The 21,260-nt window shown below is 32.2% G+C and overlaps 3 protein-coding genes across 4 annotated transcripts; 1 reads left to right on the top strand and 2 right to left on the bottom strand.

Annotated features, from left to right (window-relative positions):
- Positions 1-500: 500 nt before the first annotated feature.
- LOC8260558 lies at positions 501-4,684 on the bottom strand. Its single transcript, XM_002522316.4, has one exon. It carries the CDS (start codon positions 3,783-3,785, stop codon positions 978-980), a length of 2,808 nt encoding a protein of 935 aa, XP_002522362.1. The 5' UTR covers positions 3,786-4,684; the 3' UTR covers positions 501-977.
- A 6,232-nt stretch (positions 4,685-10,916) lies between these two features.
- Positions 10,917-14,894, bottom strand: LOC8260559. Its single transcript, XM_002522317.4, has 5 exons — positions 14,536-14,894; positions 13,899-14,135; positions 12,896-12,979; positions 12,626-12,755; positions 10,917-12,551 (listed from the first exon to the last, which is right to left on the bottom strand). Exons 1-5 carry the CDS (start codon positions 14,796-14,798, stop codon positions 11,223-11,225), a joined length of 2,043 nt encoding a protein of 680 aa, XP_002522363.1. The 5' UTR covers positions 14,799-14,894; the 3' UTR covers positions 10,917-11,222.
- A 1,774-nt stretch (positions 14,895-16,668) lies between these two features.
- On the top strand, positions 16,669-20,633 carry LOC8260561 (putative B3 domain-containing protein Os03g0621600). 2 transcript variants are annotated; one of them, XR_003079505.2, is made up of 6 exons: positions 16,669-17,464; positions 17,556-17,967; positions 18,071-18,201; positions 18,310-18,647; positions 19,945-20,056; positions 20,352-20,633. XR_003079505.2 is itself a non-coding variant. In XM_002522319.4 (4 exons), the coding sequence occupies exons 1-4, from the start codon at positions 17,378-17,380 to the stop codon at positions 18,598-18,600; spliced, it is 921 nt and encodes a 306-aa protein (XP_002522365.1). In that variant the 5' UTR covers positions 16,669-17,377; the 3' UTR covers positions 18,601-18,790. The 2 variants fall into 2 exon arrangements, 1 of the variants encoding a protein (XP_002522365.1); XM_002522319.4 differs by lacking the exons at positions 19,945-20,056; positions 20,352-20,633 and having other exon boundaries at positions 18,310-18,790.
- Positions 20,634-21,260: the final 627 nt, after the last annotated feature.

The raw sequence follows: 21,260 nt of genomic DNA, 5'->3' as shown, positions 1-21,260 counted from the left end.
AAATTAAACATTATCCAATGTCAGGAATTACGATGAGATTTGATTACGAGACTTTAGCTCTTGAAACTCAACCAAGACAAAGAAGATTGGCCAATTGAATTCCCAAGTCAGTTACAAGACCAAAGAGTTTCCTTCTTAACATTAGACATCAAATTGGTAATGACACAAAAGGGTTGTTTGAGGACTAAAGATAAACTCAGAGAGGCTCTACTTTGGCTAAGAGAACAAGTGAGCAGTGCTTATAGCCGATTTTCAACCACTTTTGAGCAGTTTTTGTACCTGAACTACTCTACAAGAAGAAAGAATACAGGATTTACATTAACAAGGTTGTTTCTCACATTCATGTGAAAACAGAATTCTTAGGTAACCAAGTTTGACATTAACAAGGTTGTTTCTCACATTCATGTGAAAACAGAGTTCTTAGATAACCAATTTACAGTCTTGTTTATTGGAAACAAAAGGTAATTTCAATTTCATCAACCATGCAATCTCCAATCAGATAAGCAAAACACTGTCATCCTGCGACTGAATTGTATTATAGACTACAACAGCAAAATAGGGTCAAGTTCTTTTTTTCTCTTTTTACAGAAGCATGAAAATTTGATTTTGTATAGACCGAAAGCAGAATGTTAATTGCTCAAGTCTCGTTCAAATGAATCTGCTCTGAGACCAACATAACTTCTCGAGATGATACAAATTCTAATGCCACCCCTCTACTACAAGAACCACAAAGGAGAAAGGGAAATTAAAAAGAAAAAAAAAATCAAACAAACAAGAATTAACAAATTCACCCGTTGAATCAGAGAGTCTCGAGGAAGAGCAAAAGAATCAGGCCACAGACACCTTCCGATCTTTCTCTCTAGCTTTTGATCTTCAGCTCTGACTCTCAGATTTTGTACTCTGATTGACTTGTCATGTCAACAATCATCTGTATCTGTTTCATTCTGGAAATGTGCTATTGATGGCTATCCCAAAACTCACGTCTCTGACCCTTCTTCAACTGTTGGCAGACCACCGTCTTTGATAAAGGCTGGATTAAGAAACTTGGAAACAAAAGCCCACAATTTGTAAACATCCTCAAAGTTGGTGAGAAATCCTAGAGATGCAGTGACAACTTCAACCCTTATGAACCCACTTTTTCCATTGTGTTGCCCATTTTCCATTGGCCTACACAGAGTAGTGTCTTCAAGGTTCAAAGCACCACGCTGCTGTTTTGGGCTGTCCAATATCCTTATGTGACTAAGAAAACCGATGCCCAGAGAGATACCTTCTCGTTCAGCCAGCTTCTGAACAACTTCTGGGTTTATAAGTCCCCGGTTTCTGTCTCTAACGTTGAAAGCTACAGCTGCACCCCTTTCGTATTTTATTTTTGGGCCATATATGTGAACAAGAGGGACTCTCCCTTCCCCATCTGAATTGGGTAACCTTAGTTGAAGCAATGATGTCACAAGCCAATTGACCAAAAATCGCAGCCTGAGAGTGGTTTTATTGAGACCCAACATATTCACATGATCCAGATGTTTGCAAATTATCTCAGGTTCCCTCCTATCCCATTCTTGGCCATCGCCATATTCCCCATCACTGGTGTATTCCTCGTCGTCTAAACTGGTTACAGATATCTCTCCTGGTTCAAGGGCATGACTTAAACGTTCTTTACGGTTGTCCTCCATGCTAAATGACACCCTTCTTCCCCTGCTTGGATGTTCATTCTCTTCCAACCCAAAAAATCTACCACCACCATATCTGTTCCCTTCCCTTCTTCCCAACAACCTGAATTCACCTTCTGTTTCTCTTCTTATAGCACTCTCTTTCATCTCTGAGCCAATTGCAGACGTTGAGCCATTCGCTAAGCTATGATGCCCAGCAGCTTGGGATCTATTTACGGCAGAATTCGACAGAGAACTAGCTGAAAGTGGATCGCTGGTTCCAGGCTCTTCCTCTATCTCATGAATGTGACCCATTCTATTATTTCGTGGAGTGTAGCTTGTTTCTGTGAACTGTTCTTCTTCAGGAACCTCTTTAACACGGTCCAATTCCTGCGAAACAGACATAACTGCAGCATCAAATGACAGCACATGGTTGTCATCATGTGGCCCCATATTTACCCCCTTATCATATATTGGACTACCATATATCTTTGATGATGGTTTTGGAGAGAGTCGCTTGTGGTTCTTCTTGCCAGAAAACCAGAAAGGTGGTAGAGGAGAAGCCAATTTCTGTTTGTGCTGACCACCTGCATCTGATCCCAATGGAGACTGACCCAAATCAATCCAAAATGAGTTGTCTGATGATTCATCTTCACTGAAGACTGGACTCTTCATCACTTCCCCAACTGAAATGCTTTCAGTTTCTTCAAATATTGTGCTTGTCCCATCCCTATCAGAACTATTATCCTGTTCCATCTCAGTCTCAAAGACATCCCTCACCTGAGCAGATGTAAATGCACCAGAAAAGGCAGGCAACTGCAATCCTGGGCGAACTTCTGAAGTGGTTTCACCATTCGCAGCAACTTCATCATCATCATCATTACCAACCAGTCTGTCCAGATCATCCACCGAATCGCTCAGATACATGGGATACTCAGGTGTGATCTTTACCATTCCAGACCCTGTACTCCCAGATTGATTCTGAAGGTTTCCCATCACAGATTTCTTGATAAGAAGACACCCAAAACCAGTCGGGTCATACCCAAATACTCTGTAAAATGAAGTGATAATGAAATCAGGACGAAACAATGATAACCCCAATGAATCCATATCTTTGGGACCCAATGAACCAGCATCAAGCAAGACATGCCAGTTATTTTGTTGGGCCAATGCCATCCATTGGTATGAATATTTGGCCCCAGTAACTCTTGACTGCACTGGAAACACAAACAAACCAACTGCAGAATCCTTCTTTCTCCTCTTCTTACTTGAGATTTGCTTTCTCAAATCAGTGGAACAGAGTTTAAGAGTAGGCCACTTGAACCATGCGCTATAAACTTTTGCACCTTTTTCTTTGGCACTTTGAGCCATCCAATTCACAGATTGGCTCTCATAATCAAACATAGTCAACAACTTCTTATTGGTATGAAAAGGGTATGATTCTGCTAGCAATTTAAATGCAGACCCTCTGCTCACAGTAAAAACAAGGCCATACTCATGCTCAGGGATGTTCAAATAATCCATAATTCTGGTCTTTATATCATATTCCACCGTGCCTTTCTCAGCACCACCATAAAGAGCATGATTACTCAAATTTGCAGTTATCTCAGATAAGCTAAATGTAGAAGACTCCCAATAATGCAAAGTCTGAAGATACGAAAAAAGCCCAAATCCGCAGTAATCAAGGCATACCTTTGGACACAAATGTGCATACTCATCCGACCTTAGCTGATCAATCCTCTCTGAAGACTGGTACTTCGGGTACATTGTTAGGAATTTTGAGAATGCTTCATGGAGGTCAGGAATGGAATCTTCTGACTCAAATATGCGCTCTGCTGCTAAGGCAGTGGCCCGCAAGAATTCACGCTGGGCATGGAGTCTTGCTAGGGATCTTGATCTCCCAAGGCTCTCATCTTGGTTTCCAAGTGACTCAGACTCCATATCCTGAGATTTGAACAGAGACCCATCTTCAGATGCTTCTTCAAGAGCCTCCCTAAGCTTGTGTTCTTGCAATTTCCTAAGAATAGATGGGTTTTTCTTGATTTCAAGATTAGGTTCTGACCCATCTTTTTTCCTGCTCTTCTTGTCCAAGATTAGAGCAGCACAATGAGATATAGGCTTCCACAGTGAAAGATGCATCAAAGCTTTTGACTCTGCAACAAATCTTATAAAGAACCAAGAAAACAAGACCTAGCTCAAGACTAAAGAAATCAGCCGAGTTCAGTTGTGTTTAGCCCATCTAAGAGCAAAAGACAAGGGGTCAGTTTCAGACTTACAAACCGTAGGTGGTATAACAAGAAAGAGAGAGTCTTGACTCTTAACCAGATCAAGAAAGCTCAAAATTTTGGATTTTTGAAAAATCCAACTGAAAATGAAGAAGCAAAAAATTGAAAGACTGGAATTTACAGAAACTACTGAAAAAGATGTCAGCTTGGAAAAAAAAATTTCAGGTGAAAAACCCACAGAAACATAAAACCCAGAATTTAGATGACTCAAATTAATAAAAGTCAAAACCCCATTCAAGTAAAAAAGTTGAACAAAGACAACAAATTTTGGAAGAAACCCAAGAAAGAAAGAGTCAAACCCTAGAACCCAAAACCCAGATCCCTAAATTTTACAAAGAAACTCACATCCAGCAAAAAAAGAAAGAAAAATGGAGAAAAGGGTTTCCAATAAGCTAGACAGTAAGTGCCAAGAAGCCCTTGAAATCACTGTATGAAGAAGAGGAGTCAAGACTCCATTACACCAACTTAAGAGAGCTCAGATAAAAAATAAAAAATAAAAAAAAACCTATCTTTATTCAATTTTCTCTCTCCTGAGACTGCAGCAAACCAAAAAATAAAAAATAAAAGCAAAAACCACTCTCCACATCAAATGTTGATTTTACTTTTGTGCACTGCTAGTAAATCCAAAACAAAGACATAAAATAACCAGTATTCATAACCCCACCTTTGCTCTCTCTCTCTCTCTCTCTCTCTCTACACAATCTTCCACAATAACCTCCTCTCTTAACAAACAGTGAGAAAGGACATTGACTTTGGCAAACCAAATGTAAGTGCTGTTAGTTTTTTTTTTAAATAATTAATTATTTAATAATTATGATGTGCAATTTCTTTTCCTTGATTTAATATACTTTTTTTTTCATTTTATATAATTTATGTGCTGTTTGGGACCCATCAAAAACCTTTACTTTCATTGGTCATGGCTAAAAGTCAAATAATCAGCTGAGCTTTGTAAAAGCTGTTTTCTGTCCAACTAAAGTCCAAACCCTCAAAATATTCAACATGAATCTCTTGCCTTTTTTAATAATTCCTTTCTTTTTTTGCTTTTAAATATTTTTAATTTTAATTGATATAGAATTGAAAATCTTCCCTCCATTTGCTAAACTGTAATTGACTTGTGAACAAAATAATTGGCAGAGTAGAAGAAATTCTCGGTATATAAATGTCTTCTTCTCCTTTTATTATAGGCATATAACCTTTTGTATCATATTTTAAATGGATTAACTATCCTTTGGCTAATTTACTATTTTATTCAAGATAAAATTATTTTAAAAGTAGATATTGGATTTATATTTTACTAAATTAGAAAAATAATTATCTCTTAATTAAAATTATTGCTTAACATAAGTGAAAATAAAATTCTAACCTAAAAATATTATATAGTTAGCTATTTACTAGGACTAGGTCAGGCAGTAGGTGTTTTTTGAGCTTAGCTAGATTTGGACAAGGTCAATACTAAAAATAAATAAATAAAAAGCTTGTAAATCAACTTGGACTATTATTGTTAAATTATTCCCATATTGTAAAAATCTATTTTTTAAAGCATATAATCATAAAACCACACATTAGTCAACTTCTAGAGGAGGTGAAGATTTATTAATTGGGAATTAATAATTATTATTATTATTAGTGCTATGCCTGTTTCCCTATCAATGTTTTGCTTCTTTTTTTGTTTAATTTATTTAATACATCAAAAGATACTTAATCAAATAATTTTTCCTTTTATTGGACTAATAAAAATAATAATTCAATAGAGTTCATAAGGGAAAGCATGAAGGGCAGAGACAGCTAACTCCTTGGACAGTTACCAAGTATAAAAGAATAGAATAAGGAGTATTTATATCTTGCAATTGCTTATATTTAATGTTTTTGTGGCCATGACATGCCCTATTAAAGATGTTAGGTGTTGTGGGGCTTCCTCTCTTAATTATATGTTTCCAATTTATTATCTTTTACTGTTTGAAATGTTATTATTTCGGTTAAAAAAAAAAAAAAGACAATTAAAACACAGAATATTTATATTACATGGAAGGGATCAACAGTAAAAAAATGTATCAGTAAAATCTTTTTATAGAGCCACAACTTTACTTTTTTGTTTTTTAAATTCTTATAATATGTATATGTGGGAAATGTTTATTTAGCTATATTAATTTTTGAGATTTAAATATTTTTTAATGTGTGTTTAATTTTTTACATATGAAATTGTTGTCTTAACATATGTATTTACTTTTAACACATGAAATTTAAATTTATATTGTGATTTTTTTATGAATTTATTAATTAATAAGTTACATTTCTAATTAAATACTCATATTAAACATAAAAAATTATATATTAATAATAAATTAGTTTCTAATTAAATAATAATTAATTTTCTAATTAGATAATAATTATTATAAAAAATAACATATTAATTATATTAATTAATAAAATTAATTTTTAATTAGATTAATTATAAAAAATAATATTTTTAATTATTTTATTCACTAGAAAAATAATTTTTAATTATTATAATAATTTCTGATTTAAAAACATAATAATATCAATTATAGTATTAATTCATATATATAATAAATTTATAATAAATATTTTAAAAATAGATTGTATATTATAAAAACTAAAAAATAATTCAAGATATAATTAATTAAATTAAATACAATACACCAAAATTTGTGAAAATGTAGTTAGTTGTCACAGGGAGGCAGTGAAGCAAACAGAGAAGGCAGCCTTAGGATTCCTCTCTGGTCTGCTGTCTATACTAATGCACAAAACCCAAGAAGCTTCCTCGAGAGAAAAGGCCAAAAAAACCACCTCCCCATTTTTACTTTTCCATTTTACAAAATTGACTAAAGTGTTTCTCTTTCTCTTTTTCTTTTTCTTCTTTTAATTTCTTCTGAATAGATGCAGTACGTTCAAATAAATACAGCAACAGAAGAAAGAAGTGTAGATCAGTAGGTTAATATGAATCTGTAGCCACTACTTTCGTTGTTCTAATTTGACATCACTGCCATTACCATTACCATTACCATTTCAATCTCCTTTCTCTCCTTTCATGAACAGAAACAGAAATATAGAATAAATAAAACAAATGATTGCCTCCGCAATTGCTCCTTTACCGTTCAGCCACTCCTCCCTATTCCACCGCCCTCTGAGCCTCCTCCTCCTCCTCCTCCTCCTTCAGATAACTTGAAATCAATTTGTAGATGTATTGGTGGTATTTTGATATAAGCAGTGGTAGGTTTTGGTCCAGTCTGTTGTGGTTTATAGTTTGATTTTCTTTTTCTTTTTCTCTATTTTTTAAAAAAATTATATTTTTTTTTAGATTTAAATTAACCAGTCGCTTGCCCATGCTTTGCATACCGTTATTATTATTTTAATTATAAAATTAAATTTATAGATATAATTTAATAATTTTTTATTATTTAATATTTTGATTTATAATATTTTAAAAAATAATAGCAAATTAACTTTCTAAATGTCTTTAATTTTTTTAAATTTACTAGTGTAATAATTTAAAATTATTTTTAAAATATTTATCTATTAATTTTATTATATAAATTAATATTACCAATATAATTGATATTACTATTTTTTAAAATTAGAAATTATTATAATAATTAAAAATTAATTTATTAGTGAATATAATATTTAAAAATATTATTTTCCATAGTTAAAATTATTATGTAATTATAGAACTAATTTATTAGTTAATATAATATTAAAATATATTAATATATTATCTTTTAGAATAATTATTATCTAATTAAAAATAATTATTATCTAATTAGAAAACTAATTTATTATTAATATATTATTTGTTAGGATTAGAATAAGTGTTTGATTAGGAATATAATTTATTAATTAATAAATTAATAAAAAATTTATAAAACTACACATAAACTTGATATATCAAAAATAAATACGCATATCAAGACAATAATTATATATGTCAAAAACTAAATACACATGTTAAAAAAATTTAGGTTTCAAAAATTTATATATATATATATTGTTGAAAACTAACATCCTTCAATAGTAAGTTTATATGTAATTTTTAATTTATTAATTACTTATGATTTTCTTATATCTTTAATTTAGATTAAAGAGATTTATGTGTTAAAAAGAATGAAGAAACTTAAATGGTATTTTGTCAATTTTCTTCAAATTAACAATTAACTAACTAAAGAATCTAACAAAGATAGATATATGATAAAATAAAATAAATTTTAATATATTTGTAAAGTATTATGAGAGAGTTAGTATAATATATCAAGTATTAAGAGTAAATAGTATTTATTTTTTAAATCATTGCTAAAGAATAATACTTAACATTAAACCTATAAATGTATTAAAAAAAGTTAGTAACACATTTTACAATAATTCAATGACAATTGAAATTTAAGTACAAGAAAAATTTTCACTTAGGGAATTAAAAGTGGCATTAATTATTTCTCGGATTTATCAAAATATGATTAGTTGTGCGCTAATCATTTTTTACTCATTACAAAAATAAATTATTCTTGTTAAATAGTGACGATTAAAACAATATTATTTTTATAAATTTATATAGCATTGTATATTCATATGATATATTATTAATATTTTTTATAAATAGAAACCTACAATGAAGCCCTGCATGATTAATTATAGCAGTCAAACTCTAAGAGTAACCAAATTGACAAGAAGTTTAGAACATAAAAATTGCACAATGAACCACTCAAACTCATGATTTTTAATTCATGGTCAATATAAGACTTCAAAGAAGCAAACAAAAACATAAAAAGTCAAGACTTATCAACAGAAATTTCTCTTTTTCTTTTCTTTCATATAATCCTGAAATCACTTGTTTTTGTCAATCTTTTTTCAATTTGATAAGGAATATACTGTTCCTTTGTAAACAGCCAAAGATGGCATGCCACTCAGAATTATAAATAATTCTCATATAATTTGAACTTGCTATCAATGGTCTCATACATATTTTCATTGGGGTGGGAAGCATGTCAGATCTCTTTTTTTATTTATTTATTTTTAGTTTTATTATATTGTTTAAAGCTACCCAGCCTGAGAAATATTAACATTATTTAAAAATTAAAATTATTGATGTTAGTTTCATTATGTTGAGTACATGTCATATAAATTATTTTAAAAAACCCTTATAATTAAAAAAGGAAGAAGCAATTATCAGTTGTTAAATTTCTGAAGTCACAAAAAAGATTATGAATCTCCAAAATTTTTCAAAGTGACATAAATTCTTTTATTGCTAAATCAATATATATTCTCTTACTAATAAGCAATAATTTAAAGATATGATAAAAAATTGTAAGTGGGAATTGATTATTCTTGCTATCACAGACATTTATTGAATTTTTTCTCAATTGAAAAAAAAAAAAGAGAGTATAATATTATAGCATTGGATCAGTTATTTAAATAGGTCCAACATTAAATTCTTGAATAATAATTATTTTTATAATGGATTTGGATGGAGTAGGGAAGAAATGAGGAAGCAATAGGCTTAAGTATATAACAATTGAAAATCAGAAGGAAAAGAAAAGAAAAGAAAAGAAAAGAAAGAAGGTATTATCATTGAAAAAGGCCAAAATCCTCTCGGTCAAAAACAAGGGTGGACCGCATCAAAAGAAAAGAGTTAAGCAATAATCATTAATTAGCAGTCAAAAATAGTGTTTTCTTTTCTTCCTTTTTATTTAAGAAAAACAAAGAAAGAAGAAAGGAAGAAGAAGAAGAAGAAGAAGAAGAAGAATGATTGGGTGCTCAAATCACTAGGCTTTGGAATGGCTTTATAATTGAATTCTGCTTTAACAATAAGACAAAGATAGATCATCTGTCTTGCCTTGCCTTTCCTCTTATTATTATTGCTATTTTTATTTATTATTATTATTATTTTACTTATAAGTATATTTTATAAATACATAAAATAGAGTTTATTGTATGGATATAATGCACTTTGTTTTTAGTGTTTGAAAACCTCTTTTCCTTTCTGTTTTTTTTTTTTTTTTTTTTTTTTTTTTTGAAATTTAATATCACAAAAAGTAATGAATTGATGAAGATTCTTTTTTCTTTCTTTTGTAAGTTTTTCCTCTTTATTCTGAATCGCCTTATTACTTTGCTTATGATGTTCAATTATTTTTTCTTTTCTTTTCCAAGTTTCACTGGAAAGTGTTGGGTGACCGTCCATTATGCAATGGAAGCTAAACACTTTTTGCCATTTTACTGGTTTTCTGCTTTCCATTATCAATTTTCTTTTGCTGTTAACAGAAAATTAAATAAAACCCTTTAGAAAAAAAGCCCTTTGAGTTGTCATCATCAAACAATATTTCAAAATTTTTGTCATAACTCACAACAATTTGACAAAGAAATCAAACCCCAAATTCATTACGTGCACTTTACTTATTAAACCCCAAATCTTAAATCAGTACACAATAAATGTTCTTTATTTATTTATTCTGATGTAAATGATTTATCTTTTATTGCAATGAAAATAAATGTAAATTTTGTGCGGTAACATAAGTATTGTTATTATGTTTATTATTTATTTCCATCCAACCAAAAAACATTTGACTGGTCAATGGTTTTGTAGGACCGATATAGGATAGGCCTCATAATATTTAAGGCAGCGCATGGGCTGTTAGGAAAGTAGGTATAGTGTTGGTTTTGTATTTGTCCAGTTGAGATGGCTAGTGAAAAGCTTTACATGAACACGAATTAAATTGAATTTAGTTGGAAAATATGAATCAAAATCTTGGAATGACTAATGACTGGTAACTAGTATGCGAGGAATTTCAGAATTATGCATGAATCTGGAAACAAACTGTTACCTGAAATGATAACATAAACATGAACCTTGGTCATTTTAAAAGAATATGCTGAGAGATTTGTTCAGTTCGTCTTTCTTTTCTGCCCGTAATGTATCTGCAACGGAGAGAGATAGGTTAAGATTAAACATTAGTAATGAGCGATGCAACAACCATGCTGATTGATTACATATAACTATATTAATATTGATGGAATGCAATAAGAGGGAATGTGTTCATCAGAATGCAAAATTTTGCAAAACCAGTCAGCTTGGAATGAACAATGGCACCACCACTTTAGTTCCAGAGAAGTTTTTCCCAACTTTGAGCCAAGCATTCAAGGAATGCTAATACACCAAAAAGCAGCCCTCAAAGAAGGCCTATGGCCAAAGTTGTTGCATTCACCAAAAGTTAAAAAAAAAGAAGAAAAGTCCTAAACTAAGCCTTGCTGACACAAAATGGAAACAAGAGCCCTCCCTCTAATATCATGTTAGTTTCTGCGTGGATCTCAATCTTCTAGCAATACTGTCTTCACCGGGTTTTGTAATACTTAACAGCTTCTTGTTAAAGCCTGCTTCCGCCATTGTTGAGGTATTGTTAAAAGCTTGCACTGTATCTGCGTTCTGCTCATTTGCTTCTGGTACTTTATCATCAAAGCCTTTGCTCATTCTACGCCTCTGTCGTAATCTTGCACCAATACTGTCTGGATTTGGTTCAGCAGTGCTTGCAGATTTATTATTGGGTATCGGACTCCTCTCTGATACAGCAATGCTATCAGCATGTTTGTCATTCTCAATATCCAGTTCCTTTGCTTTCTCCATTTGTTGATTAGACAAATCATTTTGCAGAGACTGCTGAACATCATCATAAATTTTCTCATTTGCACCTGTGAATTTTGCGCCACCATAACCATTGCTTTTCTGTTGCCTCGGCCTCAATCTTGCAGCAATACCATCTGGGCTCCGTTCAAAGGCCAATGCATGCTTCTCTTTATGCATCTGACAAGTTTCTATTATAATATTGCTATTGTCATGCTGTTTATCTATAGATTGCAATTGCTTCACTTCCTCATTTGTTGAGTTTTTGTCTTCAAGTATAGGCTTTACTAATCCAAAGTCACAGACTTCATTGTTGACCTCTGCAGATTCCACAACCTCATACTGTTCTTCAGTTCCTGAAATGGGCATTGTTGTCTGACCATCACTAGCAAGGTTTCCGTTGTTCAGCAGTTGTCCATCTTTCTCACTCTTCAACTCACTTTCTTTCTGGTCTTTAATCATAGGCTCCAGAGTCTCAGACTCTGCTTCACTTCGTGAAATGGGCATTGATATGTTTGTCTGACCATCAGCAGCAAGATTTCTACTGTTGTGAAGTAGATTCTCTTTCTCACACTTTAGCTCACATTCTATCTGATCTTCAAACAAAGGTTCTGATAATCCAAGGTGGTCATGGACCTCATGGTCGGTATTGAGTTCTATAGATTCCACATTCCCAAACTGGACTTTACTGTTCAAAAAGGGCAATGACCTCTTAGTCTGACCATCAGTTACCAGGTTTCTGATGTCTGGCAGTTGTTTCTCTTTCATGGTCTTTAACTCATTATGCATCATGTCTTCAGTTGGGGGCATTACTGGCCCATTGTGTTCATCATTGATCTGATGAGATCTCTTAGAAGGTGTTTCCATGTTTGAGAAGGGCAGTGACCTTTTTGCTGAAACTTGATTGACAGTTGGCAAACTTCCCTCTACAGTAGTTTTTGAGCATCGGGTTTGGATGAGATAATGTGCAACTGACTTGTAGCCCAAACTTGATATCTGTAAGATGAATAATCCTTAGCTCAAATTTATCTTCTAAATATAAGCCAGATGTTTATATACAGCAGAATTACCTTTCTGTAAAGAGGTCCAGTGGGAGCCCATCCTTTTCCTTGTCGGCACAAACTGCAGTTGCAAATTCCACGACAAACAGGGCATATCCAGTTTGGATTTTGCAGGGCTTCAAGTACGTGTTCCCCATATCTTCTTGCCCAGAAGAAAGAAAGCTTGGAAAACTTAGATTGCTAGAACATTTATGTAATTAAAAGTTTGCAACTGCAAACTATAAAAGCTGCAGAGCAGATAAAAACAAAATGAAGAACCTTCTAAGAATTAAATTATACCTCATGAATAAACAATCTCCACAAAACTGTCCTTGAACTATCTGGCATTTGCTGCAGTGAGTACGGTGACCCAGAGTTTTCTGCCTGTTGAGCACCATTGTCTTGTGAATGATCACATTTAGTATATCTAGAATATGATTTAAGAACCCAAGTGCATGCAGATTAGAGCTAGATAATAAATTAAATGAAATGGGAAAAGGAGCCTTCAATTTTGAATGGAAGTCCCATGCTATGTGCTCCCAAAATGCATTTCTAAGTGTATTTTCCCATCGACATTTTTTCTCGTCGACTACACAAAATCCCCAACATAACATATTATCACTTTTCCTCATTCGACTGTGACAACCCTGGTGTCAGTCCAACCAGCATAACCAGTTCCACCACCTAACCAGCTGCTTCATTCAACCTGGACATCACCACATCAACTCCAAAATCCATTTGTTAACAGACTAAGACACCAATTGACCATGTTTCCATCATCGGTCTGTCTTTAATAATCCTCTTTGATTCTTAAGAAACTATATTCAGTTGTCTTGCTGCAACTTAAAAGCTACTAATGATTTGATCACACTTTAATAGTACTTAAGAGGGCGCTCCTCAAAGTATTATGGCAAATTACTAGAATTCCACGCCTAGAGGAGTGAACAGGACCGACATGGAATCATGAAATCATTTTCAGGTCATGAGTAATTTACAAGTAATGCTATCAAGTGCCATGAAAATCTTGTTAGCAACGTCTTCAAGGTATAGTACCTATAATGAAAATAATTTGCTAAAAGCCAATGTACTGGAAAGGCGTTTGTATGTAATAAGCCTCATAAGAATGTCAATCATAACAAAAAAATATTACAAGGAATATTAGAGAATGTGTAAAAGTCCATGTGCAATGATGTTTCCTTGTTAAATAATAAGGTTTTCTTCGTGAAGATTTATCAAGTAATTAGCATAAGCTGCATGACACTCAATGTCATAATCCCACAGCTGAGTTAAGAAGGGCACACACCTGCATTGATGGCAAGTCTTTCCCTTAACTTGATCATAAATCCGCTTTCCATCACTCCCATAGCCATCCACAAATAATTTCCAGCTCCTCTCAGTGCTGCCTAATAGCTTCTCATGTTCTTCTGTATAAACCTCTGGCTTTGAACCCTCGTCTAGACTTACATCCTTTTTCTCCCATAACCCATCCCTCTTCGCCAATGCAGCTTCTGAGTAGCTAATAGGTGTCACATTGTGCAATCTAAACCCAATCCAGAGAAATGAAAAAGCAAAAAACTCAAATAATGAGATAAAATCTATTCATCGAACCGAAAATAAAAAGAAAAAAAAATTCAGCCTATTATTATTGCCCAAAAACAAAATAGAGCCTTATTGTGGCATTGCAGAATCCCAATCTCCACAAGTTACTCACTGGGATAACTATAACATAAAAGAAAGTAAAATCATTTCTTACTTTGTGTGTCCGTTATTGGACATCAAACACACACATCACTAAAACGGGAAATACTTCTATTGATAAAATAGACATATTAAGAAGAACCAGTTCAGTAAAGCTCATATCAACAAACGCAATAACCAAATCTACAAGAAGTATACCAAAACAAGAATTCACAGAATGGGTCAGTAATGAAAATAATTACCTAGAGGATCGGCGAAGGGGCCCAGATGGCTGCAAAGGAGAAGGATGTTTCTGTGATGATGGAGTGTTTCTTGGGGTACGTTTAGGAGAAGTGAGAGACTTGAGCTTGAGAGAGAGATCAACAATACCTAATTTTTGCATTCTTTCAAGGTTTGCTTTGATCCTCTCTTTTCTTGATTGTTCGTATGGTGATATTTCTTCTGGGGTTTGGTCATTGTTGTTTAATGGTTTAGGATTTATTTTTGGCTCTTCTATTTCTTGCATCTCTGCATTCACTCTCTGTATTTTGCTTGCTGTCCCAACGGTCGACTTTTGAGCTTTATAAAGTTGATATGGAGAAATGGGACTGGCCTATGGGAGAGGGAAAAGGAAAAGTTGGTATTGATTTCTAAATGACGTTAATGCCCTTTTACCCTAGCCATAAAAGTGTCCTTTTAGAGCGAATTCCCTTCCCGTGCACTTCAAGAGGTAAATTTCGAGTTTGACTCCTCAAGGTAAGTGCGAGCTATGCAAATCAAAATGGAAAAACTCCCTTAGGGAGATAACTTTAACCAGCGCGGTAGATCAACATAACATTTTCCGAGTTATTTAGAACTCAAAGCATTCACAAAAACCTCCTTTCAAATCTTTGTTAGTTTAATAATTTTATCAAATCGAGTTCAAATTTGATAGAATTTAATTTATTAACTTGTAAACTTGCTTGTTTACTGAACCGCAAACAAGCTCGTGAGCTAAAGTTCATAAATAGATTTACGATTTAACTTGTTTATAAAGTTTGTGAATATGCTTATTTATAAATTCAATAAACAAACTCGTTTATATATTCAAGTTCCGATTCAAATTAATAATAATAATTATTATTATTGTTATTATTATTATTATTATAACATCTATAACATTTAAATGAAGCTATTACTATTAATAAGAACTACAACAAAAATAATAAATAAATATATTCTATAATAATTTAATAAAATAAATATTTTATAAATTAGATAAAAGAAAATAGACATATTATTACTGCTTTATTCTATTTACAAACTATTATATATTATAAAATTTAATTAAATTATTTTGACGGTAAAAATAGTATAAATACTCATCTAATTATACTAATTTAATGAAAAAATTATTTTTATTCAAATTTTAATTAATATATAATAGATCATAACTAACCAGATACTAGAAGGAAGGAAAATGTTAAATCTTGTGTTTAAATAAATATAGTCAGTGGTATTTTCATTATTGTAAATATATAATATATTTTCTTTTACATGCTTTTTAAATTTTAGATATCTCATATTTGTCCAACTTACATATTAGAGTCAATACGGTGCAACGTCGGTATTCTTAGATATCTCATATTTGTCCAGCTTAAATATTGGAGTCGATGTAGTGGAGTGTAAGTGTTGAACCATATATATGGTTTCTTTAAAAAATTTAATTTAATTAAAAATTTGATTTGAATTTACATTTATATTTATAAATGGTAATTAATAAAGTTAAAAACTATACTAAAACTAATAAAGACTATAATTTACATAAGTTAATATATTCTTATAAATTTTTTTAGCTATTTTATTATATTATATTTCAATTATTTTATATTATAAAAAACTATTTTAAATTTTATAAATATTATTCATTAAAAGATGAATGCCACTAAAAAAATAATCATAAAACTGATTCATATACTCTTATTAAAGTAACACAAACCTGTAATATATTTAGTATAGTAAAAGTAAAACATTTAATCTTTTTTAAATAATTAATATTTTATATTTTTAACTATTAAATTTCTTATATTAAAATTTGTATTCAAATTAGTAACTTGTTATTTTCATTCTAATTTATTTTCTCAAGATTTTTGTGAAATGGATGAAGTAAAAATATAAAAGTTCATTCCACAGTCATCTCATCAAATAAATATTAAAATTTTAAATAATAATTGTACATCTATATTCGAATATTCCGCATCTATTAAATATTATTCTATCCAATAAATTCATGTGAATAATTAATTGATTTTAAAAAATATAATAAAAAATTTATGCATTTAAAAATAATCCTACTTTCACATTGAGAAGCCTCTCAAAATTTGATAAAATGGATAATTGTTTGGCGTAAAGAAACTTAGTAAAATGGAGAAAGCAAATATTAACTCAATTTATGAGAGAGACATTAGCCCATTTTGATTCTTTTTTTTTTTTTTTTTTTTTGTTGCATTGACCACAACTTTGGATTCTATGCTGGTAGAGTATTTTTGTTCTTGAAAACATTTAAAACTGTTGAAACTTGTGTCACTGTTTTTTTAGACAAAACTTTTAGTAGTGGTAAATTACTATATTAATGTATTCCAAATTGGTAGGTCTCCTGTCCAACAGTTTGTCGCAACTTACATGGCACAAAGCTTAGGTATATTAATCTATGGAAGAAATTCTAAAGAATGGAAGTATCTACTTATAGCAAGTCTAATTGATTTACAGAGATGTCTCATGTCTCCAAAGACCAAGAGTCCAAGATGGACTACAATGATGATTATATCCTTTTCAGTTTTTTCACATCCCTGGCTTGCAGCATGCACGACAAAGAAAATCATATATGTCCTTCTGGTTCTACACTCGAGCCTCCTCCTCTGTTTGCTTTGAGATTTGAGCTGGTCTTTTCACATACCATGTCTTCTTTATCATATCCACAGCAACAGCAGCAAGAATCTTTCTTTCTTGGCTAAGAAAGAAACAGAAGCTATCCAGTCCTGTTCCTGTTGTCTTGTCATCATATATATTAAGTCTCTGCGTCCTTAATCAATCTAATTCTTATTTAGGCAATATCTTAGAAAAACTATGGAGATGGCTATGAAACCAACACAAAACCCAGATCGGAAGATTACATTTTTCAAGGTTTTGATGGGTGACTACATGGAGAAAATTGTAAAGTTCCTCCCTTTATTTTTCACTTTCTTACCACATTCTGTTTCTTGAAGTATATCTGTTTAACTTATCTTTTTCCTTTTTCTGGCAGATGATACCTCCAGCTTTTGTAATGAAGTACGAGAAAATAATGCCTGAGACAATAAAACTGAAGTCTTATAACGTGGGTAAATCTTCTATGGTCTCAGTAAAAAGCAACGACGATGGCTTCTTCATTAAGCATGGATGGAAAAAATTTGTGAAAGATCATAACTTGGAAGTTGGTGACTTCTTGGTTTTTAATCTCGTTAATGATACAACTTTTGAAGTTTTGATTTATGGCCCAACTTGCTGCTTGAAGAAAATCAAGCTAGCTGATGACGATGATCATGTGGATCAAAATAAGAATAGTACTTCAAAATTCACTTCTACTGCTTCAGGTAGCAAACAAATCTCTTTCAAGAAAAGGGCTTGTCCTAAATTAAGTCAATTCAAGAGACCTCGTGGTTCAGCTAAAAAAACTGGTAAATTTGTAGTTCTATTTCATGGGTTGTATAAATATATATATGATTTAAGAAAAGTGAGCCTTTTTCTTTTTCTTTTTTTCCTGGTTTTTGTTCATGCAAGGTAAAAAGGCCAAGAGACCAAGGATTTTCAAGGGGAAAACTGAAGTGAACAAGAAAGAAAGCATAGCTGAAGAAGAAACAAAGCATCCTTGTGTTAAACTTGTTTTGAAAGAGTATCAAAAGTACAATGTGGTATACATTTCATCTCAATTTCCTCTCTGAATTACTCATTTAAGTAAATCTAGTTAAGGAAGAAGGTTCATGCTTTTTCTCTTATTGTTCAATTTGTTGGTGTGATAGGTGGTACCCAGAAGGTTCGCTGACAAGATTGGGCTTCAAAACAAGAGGAAAACTGTGATCGAAGATCCGTTAGGAAGGCAGTGGCCAGTTTTTGTAAATTTAGTAGGTGGTAACCAGGTTCACTTAAGCACTGGTTGGTCTGCATTTTATCAAGCTAATAGACTAGTTACAGGGGATATATTATCCTTGCACTCCAGGCAAGTACATGGTAATCTCATAAATGTTGAGATTCAAAAAGGAGGAGGTGAAATTGCAAAAGCTGAACCAGCTTTGTTGCCAAAGACAGGTTGAATCTGAATGCATAGACATTTAGGTCTACTAAGTACAAGAAATGAAGGGTAAGTAAATAACTTATTACCTTATTATGTAATTTAATTTTGTTTGTTAGTGACTTTTGCTCTTGTGAATTTAACGATGATGTTCAGTGCACTATTATAAGATTATATATGTTGTTCTGAATTAAATGGATATTTTCTTTCAAGTTGTAGCATATGATGCAAACTTCATGAGTAGACCTAACTTTGCTTTAGTTCTGAGCGGCATGAGATAGACCTTTGGGCGATGACACTGCAAAAGCTTAACACAGAGCCCTGGGTTTTACAGGCAGCTAAACTTGGAAAGATTATATTTTTCTTGTAATAGCAGGTATCGCCAAGGTGGTTCTGGTGTGATCCTTTTACTGGGTCAGACTGTGATACATATCCAATCTCAGCCATTCATTTTATTTAAAGAAATCTTAGCCATTAATTTTGTGATGTGGTAACTTATTCGTTACATTTACTTTTCTTCACACTTACCAATATATCATATGTCATTCTACTTTTTTTATTTCCAAGGTAAAAAGTTAAAATTTCTTATGTAAAAAGCAATTATATAAAGACTTGTTTGGATCTTCCCAAAATAAAATAAAGAGAGAAAGTTCATTTTTTATAACTTAAAAAGCTAAAAACATCAAGAGATACAAAGTTAGGTCACTAGTGGTGGCAACATGGCAGGTAGAGTTGTCAAAGTGTGATGGTGAGGTTTGGTTAGAAAAGGGCTGGAAAGAATTCACTGAATATCACTCTCTTGACTGTGGAAGCTTTTTGGTTTTAAAATATGAAGGACATTGCCATTTCTATGTAATGATAAATGATAAAAGTACTTCAGAGATAGAGTACCCATACAGAGATAAATTGAAGATGCTATCTCTATTGAAACTCTGGAGGATCTATCACCAAAAAAGAAATGCAGGAGAGAATTCACCTTTACCTTGTCATATGTCTTGCAAAGTTATGGGAACTGGTTCAACTTACAATATATTGAACTCAACATTTCAAATTTCACCTAGGAGTCGTAGCAATCAGCACACGCATCTAGTGGTATAAAGGTTGAGAGTACACATTGTTCCAATAAAAAATTTGGAGGTATGTTTTACTCACATCATCACCGCTTTTGTACCAAAAGAAATGAAGATAATGTTCTGTTATGTCATAGTTTTCATGATATTCTAATATTTCGTATCTGGAAATTAAAGTTAGAACGCAACAACGACATTGATGAGGGCATTGTAGCAGTTGCAGTTTATTACAAAAAGAAAATCTTGATTTTTAAGTACAAACATTATTGCTTCATTCTTTAATTGGTTTAATGCAGGAAAGCACAAGCAAATGACATGCAAAAAGAATGCTTGTTAGAAAGCTACAAGGAGTACATCACGGAGGACTAATTCTTACAAAAAGTTCATTACAAAGTATCCATCCTTCAGGTCTGTTGTGAGGTTAAACACTACGAAAGGAATTGCTGTGCTAGGTTCATTAACATATTTATAATTATACACCGTTTACTTAAACCATATCAATGATCATAATTTAAGTTGAATCTCTAGAATTTGCATCAAAGTCTGCCAGTGAAGAATTTATTTAGCTTCCAATGAAAGAATTTGTCTATCTTGTATGCTCTCCCTTTCTTATAAAACATATAGAGCAGCCACATGCACACACTTGTATCTGCATATTGCATAACATCTTATGGTGATGTTGTTGAAATAAAACTTTGTGCAGAGCCTAAAGTATTTTGAGGCTGCCACAATGACGATGACACTTCAGGTTGCTGATAGCTCGTGGCCTGTGAAGTTGATAAGTTATTCAAGTATGACCAAGTTTTCTGGTGGTTGGCTTGCATTTTAAAGGGATAAATCACTAGAAGCAGGAGATGTTTGCATCTTTGCATTAAATAAGAATGTTTTGCTGAATGCATCCATTTTCAGATTATTTCAGTAAATGTTTGAGAGGGAACCAAACCTTGCGAACACAATGTTTTTGGTGGTCTTTTAAATGGATCAGTGGTATGTTAATTTCTTTGTTAACCTTTCTTTGTAACTTCATTAGCATAAAGCTCTACATTTTGCAAAGGACAAGCAAGAAAAGTCTATGCTTGATATACTTTTGGTTTGCATATTGAAAAGAACTATAAAGGAAAAAAAGTAACTACTTAGATTAATTAAGGAATTAATACAAATGTAACCTAACATTATATTCAACTATTTGACAACTGAAAGCATTGCTTGAAATGCAATTGCACTACATTATATTAAACATGTATACCCTTTCTTGAACTAGAGGAACTTTTCACTTAGTTAAGAAATTATTCTATTTTTTGGTCAATATGACAAGAATTTCTTAATAAAGATGAAGAATCTTAATGATTACGACAAATGTGATTGGTTAACCAATAACCAACAAGTCTAATCCATCCTTAAACATGCAACTATGCAAGGCCCATGATGCATAATGACCCATGATCATGGTCTTGCCTCGAGCAACGAGGTCAATCACTCTGGCACCTGTGGTGGCAGCATTGGCTTTGTTGCAGTTTTTCGTTTTTGTCTGTTATGGGCAAACTACCAATGAATGAAGTTTCAGCCTTTCAAGTATACGAGCTATAAAGCTTTTAAAAGTAGCAAACTTTGC

The sequence above is a fragment of the Ricinus communis genome, chromosome 7 (genome assembly GCF_019578655.1).
Source record: "Ricinus communis isolate WT05 ecotype wild-type chromosome 7, ASM1957865v1, whole genome shotgun sequence".
NCBI lineage: Eukaryota > Viridiplantae > Streptophyta > Magnoliopsida > Malpighiales > Euphorbiaceae > Ricinus > Ricinus communis.
The sequence above is the reverse complement of the archived record's forward strand: the minus strand, read 5'-3'. Positions and strand labels throughout refer to the sequence as shown.